Source organism: Cyanistes caeruleus, chromosome 4 (genome assembly GCF_971803275.1).
Source record: "Cyanistes caeruleus chromosome 4, bCyaCae1.hap1.1, whole genome shotgun sequence".
Taxonomy (NCBI): domain Eukaryota; kingdom Metazoa; phylum Chordata; class Aves; order Passeriformes; family Paridae; genus Cyanistes; species Cyanistes caeruleus.
The window spans coordinates 28,073,091-28,096,404 of record NC_141704.1 but is presented as its reverse complement, the minus strand read 5'-3'; the positions used below and the strand labels follow the sequence as shown (position 1 = coordinate 28,096,404).

Genomic DNA, 23,314 nt, shown 5'->3' with positions numbered 1-23,314 from the left:
CAACAATTAGAGTGAAGACATCAGTGGTATTTTATTTATGAAAGGTCTGTACACGTTCTATAATTAGGCCAATCTAACCACAATAATTTATGAGCTGTAGTGGGCAGAAAATTTTCTCAAAAAGTTAATTACCATAGACAGTGACTCAGGAAAGTCTGATCTGCAAATGTTTTGTAGCTAAACCAGTGTTACTTATGTAGATATTTGCTTTAAGAACTTTTAAAATCCTCCTTATTTCTTGCATAGGACATACCCAGAGAGCTCATAGAGAGGAGATGATGCTCTTCAGACTTCTCAAACATCTAAACCTCAGGAACAGGCTTAAAGCCTACTTGAGATTATTAAATTAGCTCTTCTGGTTTGCCATGGAGCAAGGGGGTGTACATGCAGACTTCCAGCAGACGGACCACTTGGGTTATCTCAGTCTTTACAGATGTCTTTATACCTTCTTTGTGATTATTTGGAAATCTTTGCCTGTCTGAAGAATAAGCAGTCAACTGCAACCTCAACATGAGCTCTTTTAAAATGCCCCAACATCAGGAAAAAAATAAAGATTACAGTTTATTCCCCTGAAATCCCTTGCAAGTTCTCACATTCAAAACTACAGCATTTTCAGTTCCCTGAATTTTCTACCTGCATAAAGTGACTTGAAGGTACAGCTTATTTTGCAGATGATGGCACTTGCTTCTCTTTATTGATGTGTTATTTAATATTTCTTTAGACTTTTAAGAGTCATCAAATAATCATAAGTATCTATCTTCAATATCTTGTACTGTGGGAGGTAAAGACTGTTTCTCTCAGTCTCAATTTTTTTTAAAATCTAAAGGATTTTGTGTAAGAGCCAAGACCCCTAAATGTAATATTTTCATTTCCTCTGGCAGCAGCAGGGCAAAACATGCTGCAAAAGCTGACCAGACTGGGGGAAAAGAAGTAAAGGAAGTGAGGTGACTGGGATGATACAGCCTACAAGGTGTTTCTGTGTGAGGGACACCCTCATATGGCTGTTTCAGGTCTGAACCCAAATTTATGATGTAACTTGTGGTTTGTCTATCCAACTACACCCTCACAGCCAGACTGTTGTGTCCCACAGCTCAGATTTGAGGGCTTTGCAGGAGGGAGAGGCAGACTGGCTCTGTTCAGTGCGAATAAAGCAACAGTGAGTCACATAACGATTTATGGCAGGTGATGGCAATCTGCAGGAATAGCTTCTAAAATTAGCTTTCCACTGTGCTGAGGAAATGGTCCTTACTGTAACTAATGGCAAACTGCCTTCAAATGGCTTGCAAAGCCCTCTGCAGTGGCTGGAGAGAGAAGTGGCCCTGGAGCCACTCAGACAACATGTGCTTGGTCCTTGCTCTTGGGTCTGCCTTCCCATGACTCATTGGGAAGAGGGTGCCAAAACTTTTGGGGCCTTGGTCTGGGCTAAAATTGCTCTGTGTCCATCACTTCATTAGAGAAACTCTTTAATGTGCAAAAACTGACAAAGCATCCAGATTACAGTTTTGGGTTTTTTTAATATAGTTTAGTTTTTCTTTCTCAGATATATATATATACATATATGAAAATTAAAAATAGGCCTCTTAAAAGACATTTTAAATGTTAAACTTTAAAGGAAAACCCAGTTATTCCACTAATCTTGAGATCTGACGTTGTTATTGTCAAATATTTCTTTGCATATCTTTAACTGGAATAATATGAAAACTAGAGACCATTATGCTAAAATAGGGGCTCGGGTACTTTCACTGATAAACTTAATATTTAATATTTAAGAAACTATAAAAATATCTTGTTCATTGTTCAGTCTCATTTATTGTAACATTTTTTGACAGGTTTTCATGAGGCTGAACCCATACTGGAGAATTGAGGCAGTCACTTTACTGCACAATTGTGTAAGACTTGGGATGGTACAGGTAAGCCAAGAATTGTTTCCTTAAAGGCGTTCTTAACTTTTACATATTTTGTTTACATTCTCATTAAAGTGCACCAGCCTGAATATCTAATAACAAGCAGTTCTGATTCCCTTGATAAACTCCTGATTTATCCCTGGGTTCTAGTCCCTTTTCTTATCTGATCTCTGCTCATGCTTGCTGTTGGGTTTATTCATCTGATCCCTCAGTTTGTCTGTATTAAACCTCTCATAGGTTGTTGATGAAGGCTGCTCTCAAATAGCACTTGCTTTTGATTGCTTGATTTGGGGACCTTAAAGCTCTTGGATGGTTTATAATCCAATGATTGTGTTTTTCTTTTCTCCAATATTACACATATTTTTGTCCATTTTTCTCTGGCCTTAAGTGTAGTAAGATATATAGACAGCATACTTCATAAATGCTATTATTTGGATGACTCTTATAAGATACTGGATATGGCTCTGTGCATTTCTGTGTATTTTTGCAGTTTCCAAATCACTCAAACATTTCTAAAAGTTCCCTGGGCATGTGTTTTATTTTTCTGTCAGTAAAAAGAACCATAGGAGTAACTGCTGACCTTCATGAACCTTCATGTCACCACATTACTACTATTGACAGAAACTCTAAAACAACTAAAGTTATGAAATTAAAAGCAACTGGAAACCTTACTAAGCTGTCTGTTATATCAGATACTTGCAACAACCTCTTGTACTAGCAGTATTGTTCTGGGGAATTTCCCATAGAAAATTGGATGAGAAGGGTTTTTGCCTGGTGATAGAAGTCAGGAGCATTTTGGTGCAGAGGAATGTAGTGATTTGATGGTTCAGATTGGGATTGTCACTTCCTACGTCAAATAAATGTGAGAAGACAATTGCAGTAGTTGTCAGTGACACGAACAAAGAGGGGCCAGGTCTGATATTTCTGGTGGGGCTTGGAGGATGGGAAACAATGTCAGGTGAAAGGAAAACACTGGCAAGACTGGTAATGCCATTTTGATGACAAAAACCTTGAATTTGATGTAGAAAGATAAGGGGGGGCAATAGGGTAAAAAGATGATCTTATTTATTTGCTCTGGGCATCTTACAAAGACTTCCTGACCCTGGCCTTGCTAATGTATAAGGTGATTGCTAATGTAGGTGCAATTTCAGTATCAAGGGACTTCAAACAAAATTCCTCTCCTCTTCTGCCCATTTTTATTTCTTTATGGCCTACTACATGTAAATCACAGCAACATAACTCCATTGCACACAGGCTGGGCAGATGCAATGCTGGTTTAAGAAAGCTTACCTGAATCTAGTTGCTTTAAGACATCTGATCCTTGTACATCCTTTTGAAACTAGCCCAGTATATTTGATAATTCCCTTCTTTAATTCTGATCCACCTGTTTGCATGATTGTTGAGCAACTTTATATAACTTTTCTATTGAACACATTTCTACAGCTTTAAGCTGCATGAAATGTTTCTGAATTAAGTGCAACTACTACGCAAATGAGAGAATTCTGACTCTTAGGCAAATATCTGAAGCTTAATTTTTATCCTGATCTGATAAAGGTTACTGTGAATCTGGTTATAGTAGTACGGAATTACTGGAATAGTACCTCTGAAAACACATGTTAACAATGCAGGTCCATGGTCACTGTCTCCTATTGTATCCCAGTTTTTTATGCTGAGATTGACAATGCAATTGTAAGACTATGTGGGTATAGTTTTTGTTGTGATTAAACAAACTCTTGCTGGATCTTTTTGACATTCAGCTGTTGCTGAAGATGTTAAAGCAAAAGTAAATGTACTAATCATTGGTAACAAAGCAGCCTAATCCACACTGACCTGCAATTTGTTTAGGATCCTTTGGAGCAACAAAGAGATTAAAGTATATAAAAAAAGAAGAGGTAAATAGTGGGTCAGAGATTAGAAGTGAAAAAGGAAAAGGCTGGCTTCCCCCAGACCACACACTGATAGTGGACTTTTGGGCACTGATTGTTAGAAAATGTTTCATGTTTCACTTTCCCCGCAGAACCTTAGAAAGAGAAGGTTTGATTGGCACTTGTCATGACTGATAGAGAGACGAAGATGCTTTGGTAAAAAGGAGAGGGAGGCAGCTGTGTCAAAAGCAGAAGTAGTCAAAGGATGATTCCTCCTTTCTCTGGTTTTGTCTCTTTCTAAATTATTCAAATCTGGGTGGCATCTTAGGATAACTGGCATTTTGACACAGCTTAAAGGATTGTCTCACTAACTATTGAGCTAAGGCTGCCATCCTTTTTAAGAAAAATTAAAGAGGCAGATCTTCTATAATCTGATATGTATACAAACCAAAGGCAGCTTGATGCAGGCATCTTAAATATTTTGGAAGGGAGGCAGCAATTTTATCCATTTTGTGACTGATTGTCTTCTGCATCCATCTGCAAGAATGGTACTTATTGGTCTGAAAAAAGCCTTTATTTGATTTTCTTTAGAATGTCCATAGTTGTTTGCAATGCATCTGGTGGTTAGAAATCTAAGTCAGGCCAGCTGGACCAGAATCAACAAATGTGGGGAATTTTCTCGGTCGAAAGAAGGTACCTCGCCAACAGGGAATCTCCTCTATTGATGGTCATCCTGATTATGGATTTTTCTTTTAGGGGCAATTTCCTTTCTTTCTTTTCAGAAAGGGACCGTGTCCCCTCTTAGTGTTTTGTCTGAACCATGCTGGCTGGCTTAAATGGGCTCCCCAGGGTTAGGAGCTCCTCTGTCCTTCTAAGCTGCCATTTTATGCTTTGGTCTCCTCTTCACTTATCCATATCCAGAGCCAAATCCTGCTCACTTTATTCACAGGAATCACCCACTGAAATAAATAATTGCCTAAATTTTGGATTAGAAAGATTAGATGTCCAGTGGCAATCTGTGCTTAACTTCTTAAAATCATTCAACAAAGCCCATGATTCCCACACAGTTACAACCATTGCGCTTGGCTGTAGTTAGAAGGGATAATATCATCTTGGCCCTTGTATTGATGTATTTGCTTTGAGCTCCTAGTAATCCAACCAATAGCCTTCATTGTTTGGCTCAGGTTTTTTAATTCCTCCTGAAGAAAATCTTTGGTTTTCCAAAAAGAACAACTACATTGGGCTGACTCTACATGTACGGTGCCCTGAGGCTTTCAGAGATCCTTCCTCCCCACCCAACAATGGTCACCAGGCTGAAGGCTTCCTAATGGACAGATTAAAGTGCTAAATGAAACTAATTGGATAAGCACAACTTTTAATGAGATAGGGCTGAACTCTAGACAGATTTGTTTGGTGGGTTTTTTTTTTCCTAGTAGCCAGTTTAACTTCTAAGATGAATCTTCTAGATTTTTATGAACAGGACATGCACATTCATTACAAAATTTCTGGGGAGACAACTGAAATGAGAGTAGTCACAGTGCTGGGAATGTGAGGTAGGCAACTTCTTTACTTGACAAGAAAAGTATGAACACTCAGCACTTTGAACTATTAACATCTTGATTTTCTTAACTGCTGGCCAGGGAAGGGCCGAAAGATACACACCCCTAGTCTCTAAGAATTTTTTTCCTGATTTGAAACAATTCTGTATCTTTATGTGATTTACCTTTTGTTACTTAGAGGTAAAAGAACCAGTTAAGACTCACGTGAAGAGAAAGATGTTTTTTTGTTGCAGGTAGGACTTCTGAACTCTGCAGAAGGCCTTCATGAGACTTGTGTGGACTTTGGTAGGCTTGCCAACCTGGATTGCAGGAACCCCCAATATGCAGAGCGGTGAGAGGAAGAAGCACAAGTCTTTCCTTGTCCTGTATAGGAGTTGGACTCAATGATCCTGATGGATCCCTTCCAAGTCAGCATATTCTATTTTCTATGATTCGTATTTATTCATAAGCCAAGAAAGCTCAGACCATCTCCAGCTTCTAAGATGGTGAGCTTTAATGTTAAGCTTGTGTTTAAATCCCCAGATCAAAGGTGAAGAAGGTAGCTGTACCACTAGAATCAAACTCCTGCCTGCGCCATTTCCTATTCTGTTGCCATACTTCAGACGTGATTGTGATTACCAAATAACCCTTAATCATCCCAAATACACTTCTGAAGGTTATGTCCTCTGTAAAGTGATATCTTGCATTATAGCAGAAGAGACAGGGGATTTTAAAAACTAAATAATACACTCAAAACCTGAGCAAACCTTTGTTTTACACAATTGGATCTATTTATGTCTATAAAATAATTGGATTGTCATGTGCAATTGCCAAGAAGAAATTCAGATTCTGCAGCAGTGACATGCATGAGAGTTATAATTTTTTTGCATGTGCAATTTAAGCTTTTTTGCTGTATAATCCTGACCCAAGGAATTTTCAAATGCACTGTTTCATCTGATTACAACTGAAAACATTTTTGTTGATTTTACCCTGTGATTGGCAAACATGATTTGCATTCGGTAATGTGTTAGCCTTCACAGATTCTGGAATTAGGTCCCAAATTTAAATTAAGCAGCAACAAGTAAAGCAAAACATTAAATGATCAGAATATCCTAAGCTGGAATTATTTGTCCAGGCTGCTGAAATCTGTGGCCTCAAAGAGCTAACTGTATGGTCTGTGTTTTCCCCAAACTGTGAAATTAGATTCCTTTTATGGTTCCATCACGGTAGCATGGAGCCATTAGATACATCATCCTACACTTGTCAGCCAGCCTTTCCTGTTCATTGGGACTGTACAGCATATTAAGCAGACAATAATAGTACCCTTCAGGATGATTAGGTTGTCACATTTTCCAGCTGAATAATGTACTTTGCACCTGAATCCCACAAGCAGCAGAGGGCTTCTTTGGAACCCAGGTCTTCCGCGTTCCACTTGCAAAGGTGGTGCCAAGGATGTTTCTTTCTCCTCTGCCACTGGGTTTTCTTCTCCAGTTCTTCCAGTGTAGTACCTAGAAAATCAGCGCAGATGCCAGGTCTTTAGACAGCAGTGCTTCATCTTGCAGTGCCAGTTGCTGGAAAGAGGCTGAAGTGTGCTGGCAAGCTTCAGAGTCACAACACTGAGTGAAAAGAAAGTTGTTCAAACAACATCTAATGGACTTAATCCCTATTTCCTGCCCTTTCAAGATAACAACTGGGTTTCAAAGGCAGTGTAAACTAATATACAATTCCTAGGAAGAATTTGACAAAGTTAAAACATCCATCAGACTGACACCAGTGGCAAATAAAAGTCTCTCAAGAGACTAGAAAGGTGAAAGACAAATTTCTTTTGTGAGTGTTTCAGTCTACCCAGTGACCTGCAGCCTGGCCACAGCCAGGCATGGAAAACACAGCCTGCCCAGAGCAGTTCCTGACCTCAGCAGTCCCATTTCCTTGCTGTGTATGCCAAGGCTTGGGCGGCTCTGGAGCTGTTTTGGTGCCTTGCAGGGAAAATTGCATCTGTGTCCTGCAGATGTTTAACTTAAGTGGGGACAAACTCATATCCAACTGTTTGCTGTTTAGAGTCAATAGGCACTTCAGGGGTCAATCTCAGGTTTATCATTCTTATGTTTTCCTCCTCCAGTAGCTGATCCTTTTATTTGGTTGCATCTCTACAAGAAAAAAAACCAACCCTCAACTCAAACCCCATTGAGATGTGTTCCCTGTCGCTTCTCTGGAAACTCTCTCTCTCCCAAGGCAGTGGGTGATGACAAGGCATCACTGACTTCAGGCCTCCTCTCGCTGTGCAAAGTACCATGGCCGTGATGCAAAGTCATGATCTGTTTTAAATGAGTGAGTTTGGTACTTGCCAGTTTTATGTCATGCAGTGCAATTTTCATATGTCACTTTCCCCCCTGACCTGTATCAGGTCTGTTTTATACTGTTTTGTGGAATTAAGAGAGCATGAGGACGTTAGTGTCACATAACTCCACATTGCACCTTTCTGTCAGCCCTGATAAAAATACAGCTAAGTAGACATGCCTGGTTTGGATCCCATTGGTAGACCTGGGGACCTTCCACACAGTCTTCTGCTGTTGGTGACCATAACAGTGCCATGTAAACCCTCTGAGGTGCCAGCAGGAATTTGAACTCTTCCATTACCACAGGCATAGGTGTGTGTGCACAAATGAGCTGTGGGGTTTCTTGCCCCGTTGTCAGCTGTTCTCATTGTGCCAGTGCTCCTCTTCTGGGCTGGGGCATCCTCCTCCTGAATCACTGCTGACAGCTCCTAACAACACAAGCAGTGGCCCTGCAGCCACTTTTCCCATCTACACTTGCTGTCGCCAAGATTCCCACTAAAAATGCCAACAAAGCCAATTATATGCTATTGTGCAATCATACTATAATCATTTCTGTAGAAAATGTGCCTTTAATAAGTACATTGCAAGAAATTCTCTTCTCTTTTGCATTTAGCATAATGAGCCTTCAAGACATCATTTTAAAGAGATCATAGGAGTCACTAAGCTCCTATTTCTGTGTTTATTTATTGAGTGATTTACATTAAGGGGAAAGTATAATTAGCTTTTTTGGATAAACACTAAGCAAACTTGGAGAGTTTTAAAAACATAATAGGGCACCCTGCAGTGGTTATCTTTTTTAATGTTTTATTCAGAAAAGATATTCCGGGACGCCGCAGGTTCGCCTGTCTGACAATGTTTAATCACTGGTGTTCCTAGATCCCTTTCTCAGCCTTGTCTGCTGGCAAGCAGCTGCCCTCACGAGTCATTAAGAAGCTTTAGCTAGCAAAGGATATTAGTGTGTGCTGCCAGATAGTTTGGCAAAATTGACACTTTTTAACTGTCTAATCAAAGCAAAGCAACTGGCCTTGACTCATTCAGGTCAGGAGGAGGATTAATAAGGTGGAGGTGCAAATCCAAGGGAGGGCTTGATGCTGGTGTTTTCAGGTGCGTGTGGATAGCACAGTGCAGCTCCAAGCCCCACGGAGCTGGTACTCCTGGACCTCTGTGCCTGACCCTGCAGAGTAAACCTCAGGTGTGGAGCTGATGTCTGGGATCCTGGCAAAGTTCAGCCCCTGCTCAGGTTGTTACAGATCATGTTTATAATGCTGACTCTAGAACTGTCTCCTTGTGACTCCTGTGTGCTGTTGTGAGCTTCTTGATGGGAATCAGAATATATCTATCCTCTAACCCCTGACGCATGTCACTCCTCCTGGTAGAGCCCGGTCTTGAAAAGCAGTGGTTGCTCTGTGTTCTGAGCAATCTGAAGATGCACTAAAACATCCATCCCTTGGGACTTTGCACAGCCTCTGCACTGCTTTTTCTGCCAAGTATACATGGTGGGAGGTCAGCAGAGTGGAGACTCATTTGCCCATGGAACTCTAAGTTGGAAATAGATCTTTTCCAGTTGCCTCTTTATTCAATAGAGACATTTTACTTGTGCTACCCAAAAAAAAAAGCCTTCTTCTCTCTACTGACCAGAGAGGGAGCCTGATGTGTCCTCATTTAGTCTGGCTGCTAACACCAGCTAATAAGAAGTGTTTTCCTCCTTTGGTGGGCTGCAAAGAAGCTGTTACAAAGCCCTCTGAGCTGGAACCCCAAGAGCTGTTAGCTGCTTTGCTCTGGCAGCAACTCTGATTGGAGCTGTGTGTCCTCTCTGGTAGAGTGACAGCACAAACTCCTCTGTTTTAGAGGCTTGTAAGGAGACACTGACAGTTCCTTTCACAAGAAGAAAAACAAGGGGAAGTAAGAAGGAGAAGCTGTATTTATGATTCAGGCCTTTCCTCTTTCGCACCTCCATAGTGAACAGTTGGATGTTGCTTATTCTTGGAACAAACAAAATTCAGTAAACACCATCTGCTTCTGACAAAATGAGCAACACTCGCTAAAACAGAAACAATATGCATTAAAATACATCTGAAAGAACCAGAGGCCCCATAAAAATATAGGAAAGGCTGAGGTTTTGTTCAGTGCCAAGAGTGTTGATAGAAGGAAATTTTTGTATTAAATCTAAAATAGAACTGTACTTAACATAATCCTAAAATAAACCAGAAAAGTTGCTCCTTTTTTTTTGCCCTACATGAAACCCAAATCAGAAATTTAGCAACTGCTTAAAAATCTGTTTCCACCATGAGGCATGTCGGGTGCCATACAGAATTTACAACAGTCAGAGTGCATCTTTACTTCTGTGGTGTCATGAGCCCATTTTTGCCTTACACAGAACTGAAAGCAGTTCAATTTGATGGGAAAATTCCAAATTGTCCTCTCAGGTGTCACTTGTTCAGTGTTGTCTTTCTGGGAATTGTGAAAGTCAGTGAATGCCCTGTCCTAGTCCTTGCCCTAGTGAAAAAAATCACTAAATGAAGACCCTTGGAGCAGCTTCCTCACTTCCTTTTAGGAGGGTGACCTGATGCATCTTTGCTTCTCAAAGCGTGTCTCATGTAATCATCACTCAGTGTCACCAAGAGAGACTTTAACAATTATGTAGCTATGAAAATTGCTCTGCTGAACATGGTGTGGCTTTTCTCTGCCCCCCTCTTAAGTGTGCTGTGGAGAGGGACTTGGGCAATGTTTCTGTGACACTGACATCAGTATCACATTAAGGCTATGTGGGTGCTGCTCACTTCACAGCCTCTGTGAGCATGTCATCACCTGAGCTATCATCCATGTAAAATACCCTTAATGTGCCTCAGACTGCTTCAGGACTCCATCCCTGTTGGGCAAAGTAGTCAACCAGGTAACAAAGAGCTCATGCAGGTTCTGACTTCGAAAGACCCTGACAAATTTGTAATGTCATCTGTTGATACTGTATCTCATCCACACAGAGAAAGTCATGGGCCTCCTTGTGGGAACAGAAGGCAACCCAGGCCATGGACTCCTAAAAATCTCAGCAAAGGGGCTAACAAAAACTGGATTGTGCTCATGGAAAACTGCACAAGCTGTTTTGTGGGTGACAACTGTTGTGTGAGCACAAGCTCACAATGTGGGTGAGAGTGAGCTGGCCATGGTGTAGATGTTTTAGCTAACTTGGGCAGCTTTAGATGGAAGAAATCCTTGCTGAAGAGATGTGTTGAATAATGCAATAAGGAAGACACCACCCTTGTAGCCCTGCCTTCCAGGCTGTCTGGGTACTGACAAGACATTAAAGGATAGTGCTTGAGTCTGTTGAGTACGTTTCAGCTAAATGATCCTAATTACTCTGTATCAGCTGCAAAGCTGCTTAATAATACATCATCCTCCAACTGACCCTCTGTGGTCTTCAGAGACAAGTTTTTCTTCTACATTATTGACAAAGATGTTAAATAGGAGTGGACCAAAATACATCATGATAAATGTTGTTCATTTGTAATGACACTTTTATACCTGTCAGCCAGATTTTAACCCACTTAATAGGTAGCATGATAGTTTGGTGTTATTCCAGTGCCTTAATCAAAGTTTCATGTGATACCAAGTGAAATGCACAGCAGAAGTCCTCCTATATCAACCAAACCAGTAATCTTATCCAGAAAACAAATCAAGTTAGTTTGACAAGATCTATTTTCATAAACCTGTGTTGACTGGCATTAATTATATTTCCCTCCTTCCATTCTTTATTAATCAAATCCTTTATCAGCTGCTGCACTGTTTAGCCTGGGTTTTATGTCAAGCTGACAGGTCTATAATTACCTGGGTCGTGCCATTTACCCTTTTAAACAGTGGCACAATATTAGCTTTCCTCCCAGCTCTGGCACTTCCTCAGTGTTTGGGAAATGAGGAGCCAAAGAACTGCTTCAGTTTCTGTTAAAACTCTTGGAAATAATTTTCCAGGTTGGCTGATGTCTAATTTTTGTCCTTGCTTTTTAATTCCTCTATAGGCTGCTATTGCAGTGGAAGGCATATAATAATCATCCTCTGATTTTCTTTGTATCAGTAAATGAAATAAGTGCTCAGTATAGCAGTTTGGTGGTTTTTCCTAACTACACCAAAGGGCTATATATTGAACATGTGTTCTTTTTCCTTATTGCTATTATTGGCATTTGTGTCCCTTCTTCTTAAAATCAGTAGTGTAAAGCCATAGTTAGGAGATTTTGCTTCTGATATAGTTTAAGTCTTTCAATATGGGAATTTACCTCAATGCACTTTATGAGCTTCAGGTGAAGACTTCTAAAGAGAATAGAATAGAACAGAACGAATAGAATAGAATAGAATAGAATAGAATAGAATAGAATAGAATAGAATAGAATAGAATAGAATAGAATAGAATAGAATAGAATAGAATAGAATAGAATAGAATAGAATAGAATAGAATAGGGATGGATTGGCTTGGCTTGGCTTGGCCCTTAAATATCTTGTTCCACCCCCATGCCATAGACAGGGATGTTGCCTGCTAGAGGAGGTTAGTCAGAGCCCCATTTGATTTGGCCTTGAACAATCACAGTGAGGGATTGTTCAAGCAACCACAGCTTCTCTGGATGGTCTGTTCCAATGCTTCATCACTTCCAAGTAAAGAAATCCATCCTAATATCTAACCTAAACCTCCCCTCTTTTAGTTTAAAACAATTCCTCCTTGTCCTATCACTATTTGCCCATGTAAAATGTTGCTTACCATTTTTTTTTATAAGATTCTTTGAAATACTGAAAGTACTGAAATTATCCACTGTTTGACTAAGGATCTCAGCCTCATGAAGGTCAGCAAGTTTCCAGAGTCCTTCACAGCACACCTGGATGTTGCTGCCATGCCTAATGTAATATTGTGTCACACAGAAGAGCCAGAGCAGTCAGGCCTTTGGAGGCTCAGCCCATGCTGGTTTCATTGTGCATCCTTTCCTGGGGACAAAGCAGTGATAGTGGGTGTAGTTGGTGGACCATACTGCTTCCTAACTGGCCCAAGGGCCAAACTAGTCTTTCCATGCAGTCCCTGCAGGATATCCATTAGGAATATATTTATGACCTTCAAAAAAACAAAAAAGAAAGGCAGGGCATGCAGTGATGGGGTGAGACTCAGATATTAAAAAGGGGGAAAAGAATTATTTCCTTGTCTCAGTGGTGTGGGTGGCAGATGTGAGAAAACAAGGCATGAAAGGCTGATGTGAGGGGTGGGCAGGGTGTTGGTACTGGGAAGGGGAGGTGAGTGCTCAGTATGTAATCAGATAAAGTGAGCTGTTTGGCATTAGTGTGTTAGCTTTGTCCAAGCTCCCAGCATCTCCAAAGGGCCAAAACACACTCTTCATTTGTCACCCCAGCGCACCTTTTGTGTGAGTAATTTCCCACTGGTATTACCCAGAGCTTGGAGTCGATAGCTGGACTAGCCTCTTCGCTTGTACCATTATTTCCAGCAAGCTTCATACATCTGCAGTAAATCCAGGAGGATTTGCAAGTGGGCTGAGGAAGTATGAGTGACAGAATGAGCTGATAAGGCCTGAGTCCCACAGAAACAAAAGGCTTCCCATTTTTTCCTGACAAGACAGGCGCTGCCTTGGAGTTGGTTTGATTTGATCAAGATTTGCCAGCTGACCCCAAAAGTTCATGCAAGTGAAGAATTAAGGCCCCAAACTCTCTCTCACTCACTAGTAAACCTTCACATCAGAGCCAAGGATGAGAGTATCTGTTGTGAGTTTGGTTGCCTGTTTGTTTTTATAAAGCAGGATCACTGAGGCTTTTTCTGCTGACGCATTTTTGATGGTAAGAAACTGGAAAGTGTCTAATGGCCCACAGCTCTGTGGACAGAGCATCTTGAAAGAATCATTAGTTGCAAAGCCAGGCATGAAGCTACAATGCTATTGAACTTTAATACACTCTGAAAGGGTAAGACCTAATGAAGTAAAACATAATAACTTTCTGTAAATCCTTCTTGAACTAGTGCCTAACCAGGGAAGCATGAGACAGGGGTAGTATGAATCAGAATGCCTGCCTGATATTATAGAGCCAGACATTTTCAAAAGTCAGCAGAAAGTCCTTAGGAGGGTGTAGGAAGGTACAGGTCTACTTCTACTTTGGCAGAAGTGAAGACAAAGTATAAAAGGAAAGCATGTCCAGCCCTGGCAGCTGGGCTAGCAAAGGAAAAAATGGAGCTAAAATATGAAAGCTGTCCAGAAGAATGGTGTCTTGAGAGAAATGCATTTCTTCATAACATATATCATTGTTTGAACTACACAATATGGTAATGTACAAGTTTTATTAAGGTGCTGTGAAACATATTGTCCTGCCCATCTATGGGGTGGGAGGGGTACACACAGACCTTCTTCACACTTTCACACAGTTTCATCACACTTTACTGAGAATCTTCCCTTACCTATGCAATCTTTATTGAAGAGATTGTGCTTATATATTTATTGCCCAGGGAGGCTGAGTTTGATGATATACAGTTGAATTTTTCCCCTCCTGGCCTTTCCTATTTCATGGCAGAGCTTTGGGAATGGTGGACTGGCAGTCTCTTGCTGTTACAATAGCATCCACACCCTTATTTGCAAAGACTAGGTGACATTTGTGTAACCTAGCAAGAGGTATCCAAAATATTAGGATCTCTATGTTTATGTGCATGTGTGAGAGAAAGAAGGACGGGGGAGAAGAGTGGAGAAACTAGTTTCAGATCAAAGTCTGAATCTTAAATTTATAAGGTGTATTTCTTTTTAAGGGGGAATAAAGTGAGTTATTTACAATGTCTCATGGATTCCACACCTGGAAGTTGCAGGACCGCCTGTTGGGGATGCCTGTAAAATGAGGTGCCCTTTGGACCTCTTTAACCTAGAAAAGAGGTCTCCTCTTTCATATGAAAGTGTTGCAGTGTGCCTCAATTTACTGTTACTTGTTTAACATGGGAGTACAAACTTTACAGACTCTTGAACCTATTCTGTGCTTTTATCTGCCAGTGGTGGTGTGTTAAATCTATCTCTGCCTGTAGTTCATGGCAAACACTGAAAGCCTGTAAAAGTGTTGGACAGCCCCATTTAGAAAACATTTTTGATTGAATGTATTGTCATATTTTTCTTGCAATAGGGTACATAAAAAGGATTTGATTAAAACCATGAAATTCTAAAGTCATTCAAATGCAGATAAGAAAGAAATCCCTTTACATTTACAAAATATTGATGGACTTTAAAAGAGGCTGATTTTTGGAAAGAGGTGTGTGCCTGTGCATATACTTTTGACATTCAGTTTATATCTTTTTACACAATATTAGTCTGATCCCTGGTTTCATATGAAATGGTTGGCTCTGAAAAGCAAGTGTGTTAATTCAGAATTATTGCTAGAAGCCTGAAGGTTTTTGTTCCCAGCCCTGTTTTATTGGGGAAGCCCCAGCATAAGTGAGTTTCTACTCCAGAAAAGTTTCTTCAGCTTCTTGTAAGTAGTATACCATATTTAGAATTTAATTGAGTCCCTGGTTATTCTATCCCTTGTAGTTTCCTTTCTATCTGTCTATAAACATCTATGATTGCCCAGTCAACAGCATTACTTAATTGGCTGAAGATCCTAATCCAGCTTTCCTGAAAGGAAAAGCATCCTGGACACAGTTGCCAATTATTCCATTATCTCTACTGACAGCCTGGTGTACTTTGATGTCCTTCAAAGCTCTGACACAGATATCCCATGGGAGACCATTGTCTCCAGTTAAAGCACAGCACTGAAGAGCAGTGATTTCTGTGCCTGCCACCACTGTGTTCACTGGCTTTGGAAATGTTACTTAATCTTTTGGTTTCCCTATCTGTAAAATGGGGAAAAATGTGTTATTCAGGGAAGGTTAAGAGGGTTAATCTTTTGATGTTCATAAAATGTTACAAGATCTTCTTTATAGTTTTAAGAACAGACAACAAATGTAATAAAAAACTAAATGCAAGTTATGGAGCTGGGTAGGAATAGAGGTTGGTATTGATTTCATGGTATGGCTACCTCAGTTTTTCTCTTGTTTTGAAACGTTTTGAAATGACAAGGTTAAAATTTTGTGTATAGTTTGACTTCTACCCTCATTCTTGCATCATGATGTGGCCTTTAATCATGCAATACTGTAGTATTTTCCTTAATTTCCTGGCCTAAAGTACCTGACTTTTCAGTTTTAATATTCTTTTAATATGAGTAGCTTACTGCAAGTATGAGAGTTTTAGTTTACAAAAGCAAAGTAAGCCACCTTCCCCTCCTCAGGAACAGGGCATACTGCCAAAGCTGACGTGGCCCATGAGTTCTGCACGGCCACAAGGTCCCCATACAAGTGTCCCCCCATGCCTGGGTGTTCCCCTGGGTGTGTCTGGAAGCCTCCTGTATTTGCCTGGCCTTTTCCTTTCCTACTCTTGCTCATACCCACTTGCTGGGCCCTCCTCTCTGCAAACTTACAACTCATTTCATGGATCGCACCCTGTGCACCCTGCAAAGCATGCAGGAGTTCAGAAAGCAGATGTACAGGCACAACTGTGTGCATAGATTAAATGCTACAGGTGATGGCCAGCTTGGAAACAAAGAACCAAAGACTAATTTTCTTGTTCTTTGCACTAGTAATAAAGCTTGTTTTCCTCTCAAGTGCCTTTTTGAGGTATGATCTTAGAAATACTGGACTAAAATGTGTTCTAGTACCAGCTAATTCTTTTGTCTTTAAATAATTAAATTTGAGTTTTGCAATCCCCTTTGAAATATTTTGTTAGAATTACTTCTGGTTTCAGTAAAAACAACCTTTTTAATTCTCAGCACTGGGCGAAAGTACATTATTCTCCCTCTACCTAAGGAACTAACAGCCTTGTGACTAATAGCTACTGTGTCTCTGCAAAGCTGGAATACTTACCTGCTTTGGAGTCAAGATTTGGGCTTGTGTTATGCAGGGGCAGGAATTGGACTCGATGGTCCCTGTGGGTCCCTTTCAGCTCAGGGTATTCTATGGTTCTATGACTTCACATTTGGTACAGGGTGACTAATTAGCCCAGCCTGAGGGGTGCACAGTCTCTCTATCCTGTAAGTCTCGCCTGTTCATGATGTTGTTTCAGTACAGACATGCTCAGATGGATTTACTTGGAGTTTTGCAGCTGGTTTTTCTTAGGCTTTCCTCCTCTGTGCAAACTGTGTAGCTACAGAGTGAGGGCCTGAGCATGACTTTGCATGCAGTTATTCTGGGCTCCCTCCCTGGTAAGGGCAGTGAGAGGAGACAGACCCTGATGGCAGGAAGGCAGGAGAGTGCTCCTGGCTGTAAAGTGCTGAGCAACAGGAGGAAAAATATGGCAGGTCCAAACGTGGGTCTGCCAGAGCCCAAAGACCTCTAGCAGCCTTTTAGGGTATATATTATGAGAGGTACAATGCACATGGGGCCCGGTTCCCCCTGACCTCAGTCTCCGTGACTCCTACTGGGGGCACTGCAAGCAAGCTTATATTGAAAGCTATGGAGCTGTTTTTAAAAGGTTCTTTACAGCAGAGAATAATTAATTAAACAGGTGGTTCCATGAGCAGTGCTACTAATGATGGCTGCTTTCCAGGTTTTCTCTCTCGTGTGGATTTCCAGGCTGTAACAAAAGTTGAGCTCATGCTGAGGTCTTTCCCTCAATGAGGGAATTAATAGGGCCTCCCTCCCTCCCTCTACTCTGCTGCCTATTTTCATGAAACTTGTAGGTACTTAATTCCTGTCAACCCTCTACGCCTCTGTCTCACTTGGTCAAAATTGATCAACGATTTTAAAACTTCCTGGGGATGGGGAGAATAAACAAAGAGAGAGAAACAGATGCATGAGGAACATGGCTGGAGAAAATCCATTTCCTAAAGTTGAAATTATTGCCCAAAATTGGAATGGAAAACTGCTCTTTGTTTGCCCTTTTGGCCATACGGGAGGAAAAGAATGAGTAAGAGGAGATCAGTGGTGCTGGTGAGGTTGTCCATACAGTTTTGGTGCCTATGTTTTAAAAAGCTGTCAGTCTTTTTAGGGGGGACAAGAATCACTGAACAATCTTTTAAGGAATGGTGAAAATGTCTGACAGAAATACTTCATTTGATTTCCTCTGAGCATAATCTTTACTACAGTATATAAGTAATTTTACAGGGAGGATATACTAAATAAAGGGTTCTTTAACCTTGCGAAAACTGATTTTGTTGAGATTTAAAACAAGTTCAAGTGTCATGTAAGCCAAACACTGGTCTTAGAAACAAAGTACTGTACATCCTCATGGGACTCTCCATATTCTGCCAGCTTCAGAAAGTCTTCCTGATAGCTGTGCTTTGGCTAGATATAAATAATTGGACCAGTTACACAGGAATATATGACATCCTTTGGCCTTTGTGATTCACCAAAGCAGAGTAGATGGTTTAAGAGCCTAATCTGACTTTATAAGTTGCTTAAATAAAAACTGAAGTTTTCTTTCCTGATCCTCCATTTCTGGGTGAGACATGACCCTCCATCTTTCCCTTCCCAAAATTGTTACAGGGCTATTTGGTTAACCACTCAGTTGCAAGGAAAGTTTCAACTTTGTGAAATACTTGGGTGAGAAGAAATGTCAAGATTTTATTACAAGTGAAATGACAGTTTATCTTTCATGGTTTGCTGTTTTCCAGAATCACCAGAGGGCGCCAATGCAGATCTGCTTCCCAGAGTGTTGGAACATCTACATCTCCCAAGCCCATGTCGGTGTGCAAACAAACAAAAGTGCAACTTTTTAGTGCACTTTAGTGGTGAAAAGACATATTAGGTCCTGGAGAAGTGCTCAACACTAAGCGCAGTACAAATCTTTTCTGGAACCTATGCTATTAGTGCATTAGTTGTCTTTGACTTAAATCTTTCTTAGATGCTGACAGTAAGATAGACCTGTGCAAAACCAGTTTGGCCAGAAATCAGTTTTCTCGTTCCTTTAAGCATCACAGTTAAGTTTGGAATTAGGAAGAACACCATGTGATAACAACAATCTTGGAGCATCTGTCAATCTGTGCTTGAAATAGAAATCTCTGCTGCTGTTTTGACATTGAAAACCAGGACATTTTTGTTGCTTTTGTCACACAGATTTGGTTCTTCTGGAGTATATAGGATAAGAAACAATGTCATTCAGGAATCTTTATTTGTTCTTTTGTACCCTTTAGGACACAGCAATAAACAAAAAATTAACATTCCCTCCCAATAAGAACCTTTCTTGCACATGGCCCAAAACGCAACCTGAAGACAAATGTACCCTTTTAAAAAGAAAGAAGAGATTTATGTTACAAGCTTGTTTAGATACCAGCCAGAATGCCACATTAGCACATAATGAATCACTCCTTCTCTCTTTACAGTAAAATAATTTTTTTGATAATGATGATAATGATAATTCAGATTTTTTTTTCTGCCACAATTTTGCAAATTATTTCTGTTTTCTGGTTCTCATTCTAAATGAACAAGAAATTGGAAGAGCTGAAACCCAACACTTTTCCCCCATCGGGTCCAGAATTTCCTGGCGGTTTCCCTTGATATGAAAGTAGGGTTTCTTTCCTATGAGCATGGCCATGATGTGATAGAAATAGCAGTCTAGAGACACAGAGAAAGAGGTTGTAAAGGAACTAATAAGTATTAAGAGGAGTTTGAATGCAGAGGCAACGTAGCTGGTACCATCCACAAAACTCATGAGCTCAGCCTGTGTTTGTGGCATGACCTGACTTTCCCTCCAATTTTCTCATTCTACTCCCAGCAGCTTTTCATGCTGTGTTAGGCATGAGGAAGCAAGGCCAGCTTCATACTTTGTCTTCTTGGATGAAAGGCCTGGAAACAAGCAAAAAAATTTGAGGATAGGGAATCCCCTATGGTATTTTTTAATGGTTTAATACATCCTACTTGATCTCAATAAGAGAGAGAAATAGGAAAAGGTGTGTCTTTTCTGTAATATTGCTGCTTAATACTGAAAGACAAAAGTTTTTTTGTGTACCTGTCTCTTCTGACTGGAACAAACCAAAGGAATTTAATTTCTAGTGGTATCTTCGGAAGAACCTATGGAGGATGCTGCTCTGCAGATCTTGAGTCTGAAGATGTTAATTCCTTTAACATTTAAAACAAATAACAACAAGCCCTTGCCACACTCCCAGACTACTGCCTGACCAGGATGAAGCTCCTATGCTTTACACATGTTAAACATCTCCTATTCACAGCTGACTTTGACTTTGTGCCCTGGGCCAGGTGAAAAGACATTTCCAAATAAGACAGAGAAGGGGGAAAAAAAAAACCCCAAAAAACCCCACAACAAGAACAACCAAAACACAAGAAGCAAACCATAAATTGAAATTTCTGCAAGAGGAGTTGTCTGTGACCACTGTTGTTGTGCACCTAAAAAAAATAATTCTCTTCATGGCAATTCACAGAAATTCTTAAGGAAAAATGGGGAAAAGAGTTCTTTTATGGGCTATTTTATCCTTTTTTTTGTCTGCTCTTGCAGTCGACTTTTTGGCAAAATACTGCATCTTCAGCCAGGAGAAGTTGGCGAAGCACAAAAGGGCTTTTGAAGCAGTAAGTGTAAATTCAGACTTCTTTTCTTTTCCTTTCTTCCTTTTTTTTCCCCCTCTCCCTCTCCTCCTGTGTCTGTAGACAGCTAAGCAGAAATAATAAGCACCATTGCTTGCAGTACACGTCCCATGAATTACGCTGACATCAAATGTAACTTTAGAATGGAGGCACGCTTTATTCTTTTCGACGAACTGTTCCCCTATCCATTCTTTATTTACATGTCGTGAGCCTAAGCGCTGCACAGCCAGTCAGAACACACACACAAGAGGGGGGAGAAAAAAGGAGGCCATTAAACAAATTAAAAGGGATGGGGATGACTAATACAGTACTCTTGGAATCTGCAATTTGATTAGTCTGAGTTTAATACACAAAAGCAGCGCCGAAGCAGGAGGGGAGTCGAAGTGCTCTTTAATAACCTTCTACAATTAAATTATGGTGATGAATTTAACTATTCTGTGCTTCTAAAGGGGTCTTATTATCTGATTGACTCTGAAAGAAAGTCAGTATTTAACCAGGGTTCTTGAGTCCAACTATTGGAAGTCATACAGTAGTTTTATGCATTAACAACTATTTTTTTTTGTTGTTGCGTGCCTCTTCCCATTTGAATTCATCTGTGATTTGAAAAAGATGGCTCTAAGGGTTATACTCACTGCTTTTGATAGGAGTGTATGCTGGCCCTTTTGCTGTACCGCCCAGAGAGTTAAAATGAAAGTTTTGTGGTTGAATTTGTCTCCTGTTCTGTATTTTTGCTCGTAATTTTTAATTTTCACTTACAATTTTCAACTTCTTCCCTCTGCTGGTCTTCTCTATTGTCTAACAATGCATCATTCAAATGTAGAATCTGTGCAAAGCATGCAGGGATCTTTGAAAGACTTTTGCCATTAAGTGGCAGGAATATTATTCTGCAGTTTGTCCTGACTTGTGGTTTTCTCTCTGTCCTTTCCATTACATGCTTCTTATAGGCTGAAGGTGAAGATGTTGCACATAAAATATATTGGTAGAGAGGGGAATTGAATGCATTCCTTAAAATGTACATTTCTTTTTTTTACTAGTAAGTATATCTCTTGTGGCTCTTTGATCTTTGATGGAGAGAGAGAAAGAAAAGGACAGACTTCATAATTAGCCTGATGGCAAAATCAGAGAGCTGATTTTATTCACAGTAGAGGGATATGATGGTGGCAGAATCTAAATTTTCCAGCTTTTACTTTGATGGCCAAAATGCTGGAGCTACTTTGCAAATTTTGATCTGAATATTTGGAGAGGATCTAGGCTGAGGGGATGAAAAGAGAGAATTATGCAGAGTACTGACTATTCAGCTAGGGCCTTATTCTGATACTTATTTTCATGCTAAGTTGTATCTTTCTCTGCCAGTAGTTTCACTGGAAAAAAAAAAAAAAAAGAAAAAGAAAAAGGAAAATAGAAAGATACTATTTCTGGTGCTAAAACGCTGTGCTATTTGAATGAGGGTGCTATATGAAGCAGTCATTTTGTTCATGTCCTGGGTGCCCGAGCAGGGCTCCGTGCCCCTGCTGCACCCACAGCAGCTGATGGCTCAGGAATAGCCCCTGAAGTGGCTGAAGGGCAGCACTGCCCCACTGCCCGCACCATGCCAAATGTGGGGCTGGGCTTCTGGGTCTTCATTCAGCCCTGGTGCAGCTGCAGCCTCTGGGGAATGAGGCCAGAGTGGAATTTAGAGCTCTGCTGCTGCACAGAGGAGGGAAGGAGCTCTCCCCCTCTCACCCCGTGCTCCTCACAATGCGCCCGGCTCTGTGAGATACAGAGGGTCCAAAGGGCTGCGTGCCCTCCTTTTGTGCCATTTTGTAGGCTGTTACACAAAAATGTAGGAGAACCAAGTGTGGTGGGTCACAGCTATGAGATTGCTTGCCACGGGTAGCAAAGGAGCAGCTCATGCAGCTGAGGAGAACTCTAGTTAAGCCAGCAGTGAGAGAAAAGTGCAGGCTACATCTCTGGCTGCCCTGAATGTCTTAGAAGGGGTTGAAAATTGCTCTGATTTATGTTATCTACCCCCAGGAAATGTGAAAACATCTGAAGGTAATCGCTACAGCAAAGAGGAGACAAGGCTGTATCTCTCCCTTCCCAAGAGAAGGAGAGAACTTGGGTGCCTGTGCTGTGCTGCTGGCAGGACAATTCCCCACCTTCCCTATGCCAAAGGAGCTTGTCCACCCTAAGGCTCCTCTGGCCATGCTGGACACTGTAGGTCTCAGTCTGTGTGCTCAGGTGCCCCCTCCTTGCTCTGCTTTTGGCTCTTGAGCTGCTTAACTCTCTTGGGGCATGTCTCTACACCTCTGTTAATATGGATGGAGCTGTGGACATGCTTATGTGCATTTAGAGGCTCTGATCTATATTTTTTTGACATGTTTTTTACTCATGATCTATCTTTACCTCTGCAGAGAGTCAATTAAGACCAAATATTTTAGACCAAGGGTGCTGGAGAAAAATTATATGAATGTTTTGATATTGCAATTTCTTGTTTTGCCTTAACAGTAAAAGCCTTCTTGTTTATTAAATCATGACAGAAACTTCCTTGTGAGCCAATGATGACAGGCAAACACAATGTCAGTTTTTAACAAGATGCCAGACAGAGGTTTAAGAAAGCTGTTTTTTATCAGAAACTTTTATACTGCTTGAGTAGTAAAAAAAAAAAGTACATTGTGAGTAACATCCATGGCTCATGCATGGTAAAAAAGGACAGAACACTGCATGGAACCTGGGGATGCTGGCATGAGGAGCGCTTCCTTTTAAGAAGATTGTGCTCCCAAATTAACTTGTTCCTATGCTAAGCATAGCAGAAACAGTGCTGCTGCTAAGCAGAACAATTGCTTTCCCTTTGTAGTCTGCCTGCTGGTTTGTTCAGGCCTGCTTTGTGCTCAGCCTTGGCTGGGTCTGGGACGGTGGTTCAGTAACTGTGAAGCTCTGTGTTTAGATCCTAGCCAAATCAGTGACACACAAAATCAGGGCAGGCAGTGAATCCCCAATGTGCCAGGTTTAGGAAATCAGCACTCTGCATAGATGAGCCAATATCCTGTATTTATTTTGCTGTTTTCTGTGCCCATTTCTCTTGCATCTGGGTATTTAATACATATTTCCAACCAGC

At 40.8% G+C, this 23,314-nt stretch overlaps 1 protein-coding gene across 27 annotated transcripts in view; it reads left to right on the top strand.

Annotated features, from left to right (window-relative positions):
- Nucleotides 1-23,314, top strand: part of LOC147653510 (uncharacterized) — a 161,215-nt gene that overhangs the window by 90,525 nt on the left and 47,376 nt on the right. For 4 of the 27 annotated variants that reach the window (XR_015286307.1, XR_015286314.1, XR_015286320.1 and 1 more), the window contains 3 exons: nt 1,830-1,910; nt 5,562-5,813; nt 18,294-20,921. Coding sequence is in view for 1 of the 27 variants with exons in the window: in XM_086887140.1 (XP_086743266.1) it covers nt 1,836-1,910; nt 18,294-18,366; nt 20,132-20,202 (219 nt within the window). In the remaining 26 variants the exon portion in view is untranslated. Of the gene's footprint in view, nt 1-1,829; nt 1,911-5,561; nt 5,814-18,293; nt 22,659-23,314 lie in introns of those variants that run through there. The other 23 variants (XR_015286312.1, XR_015286305.1, XR_015286309.1 and 20 more) reach the window with 10 other exon arrangements.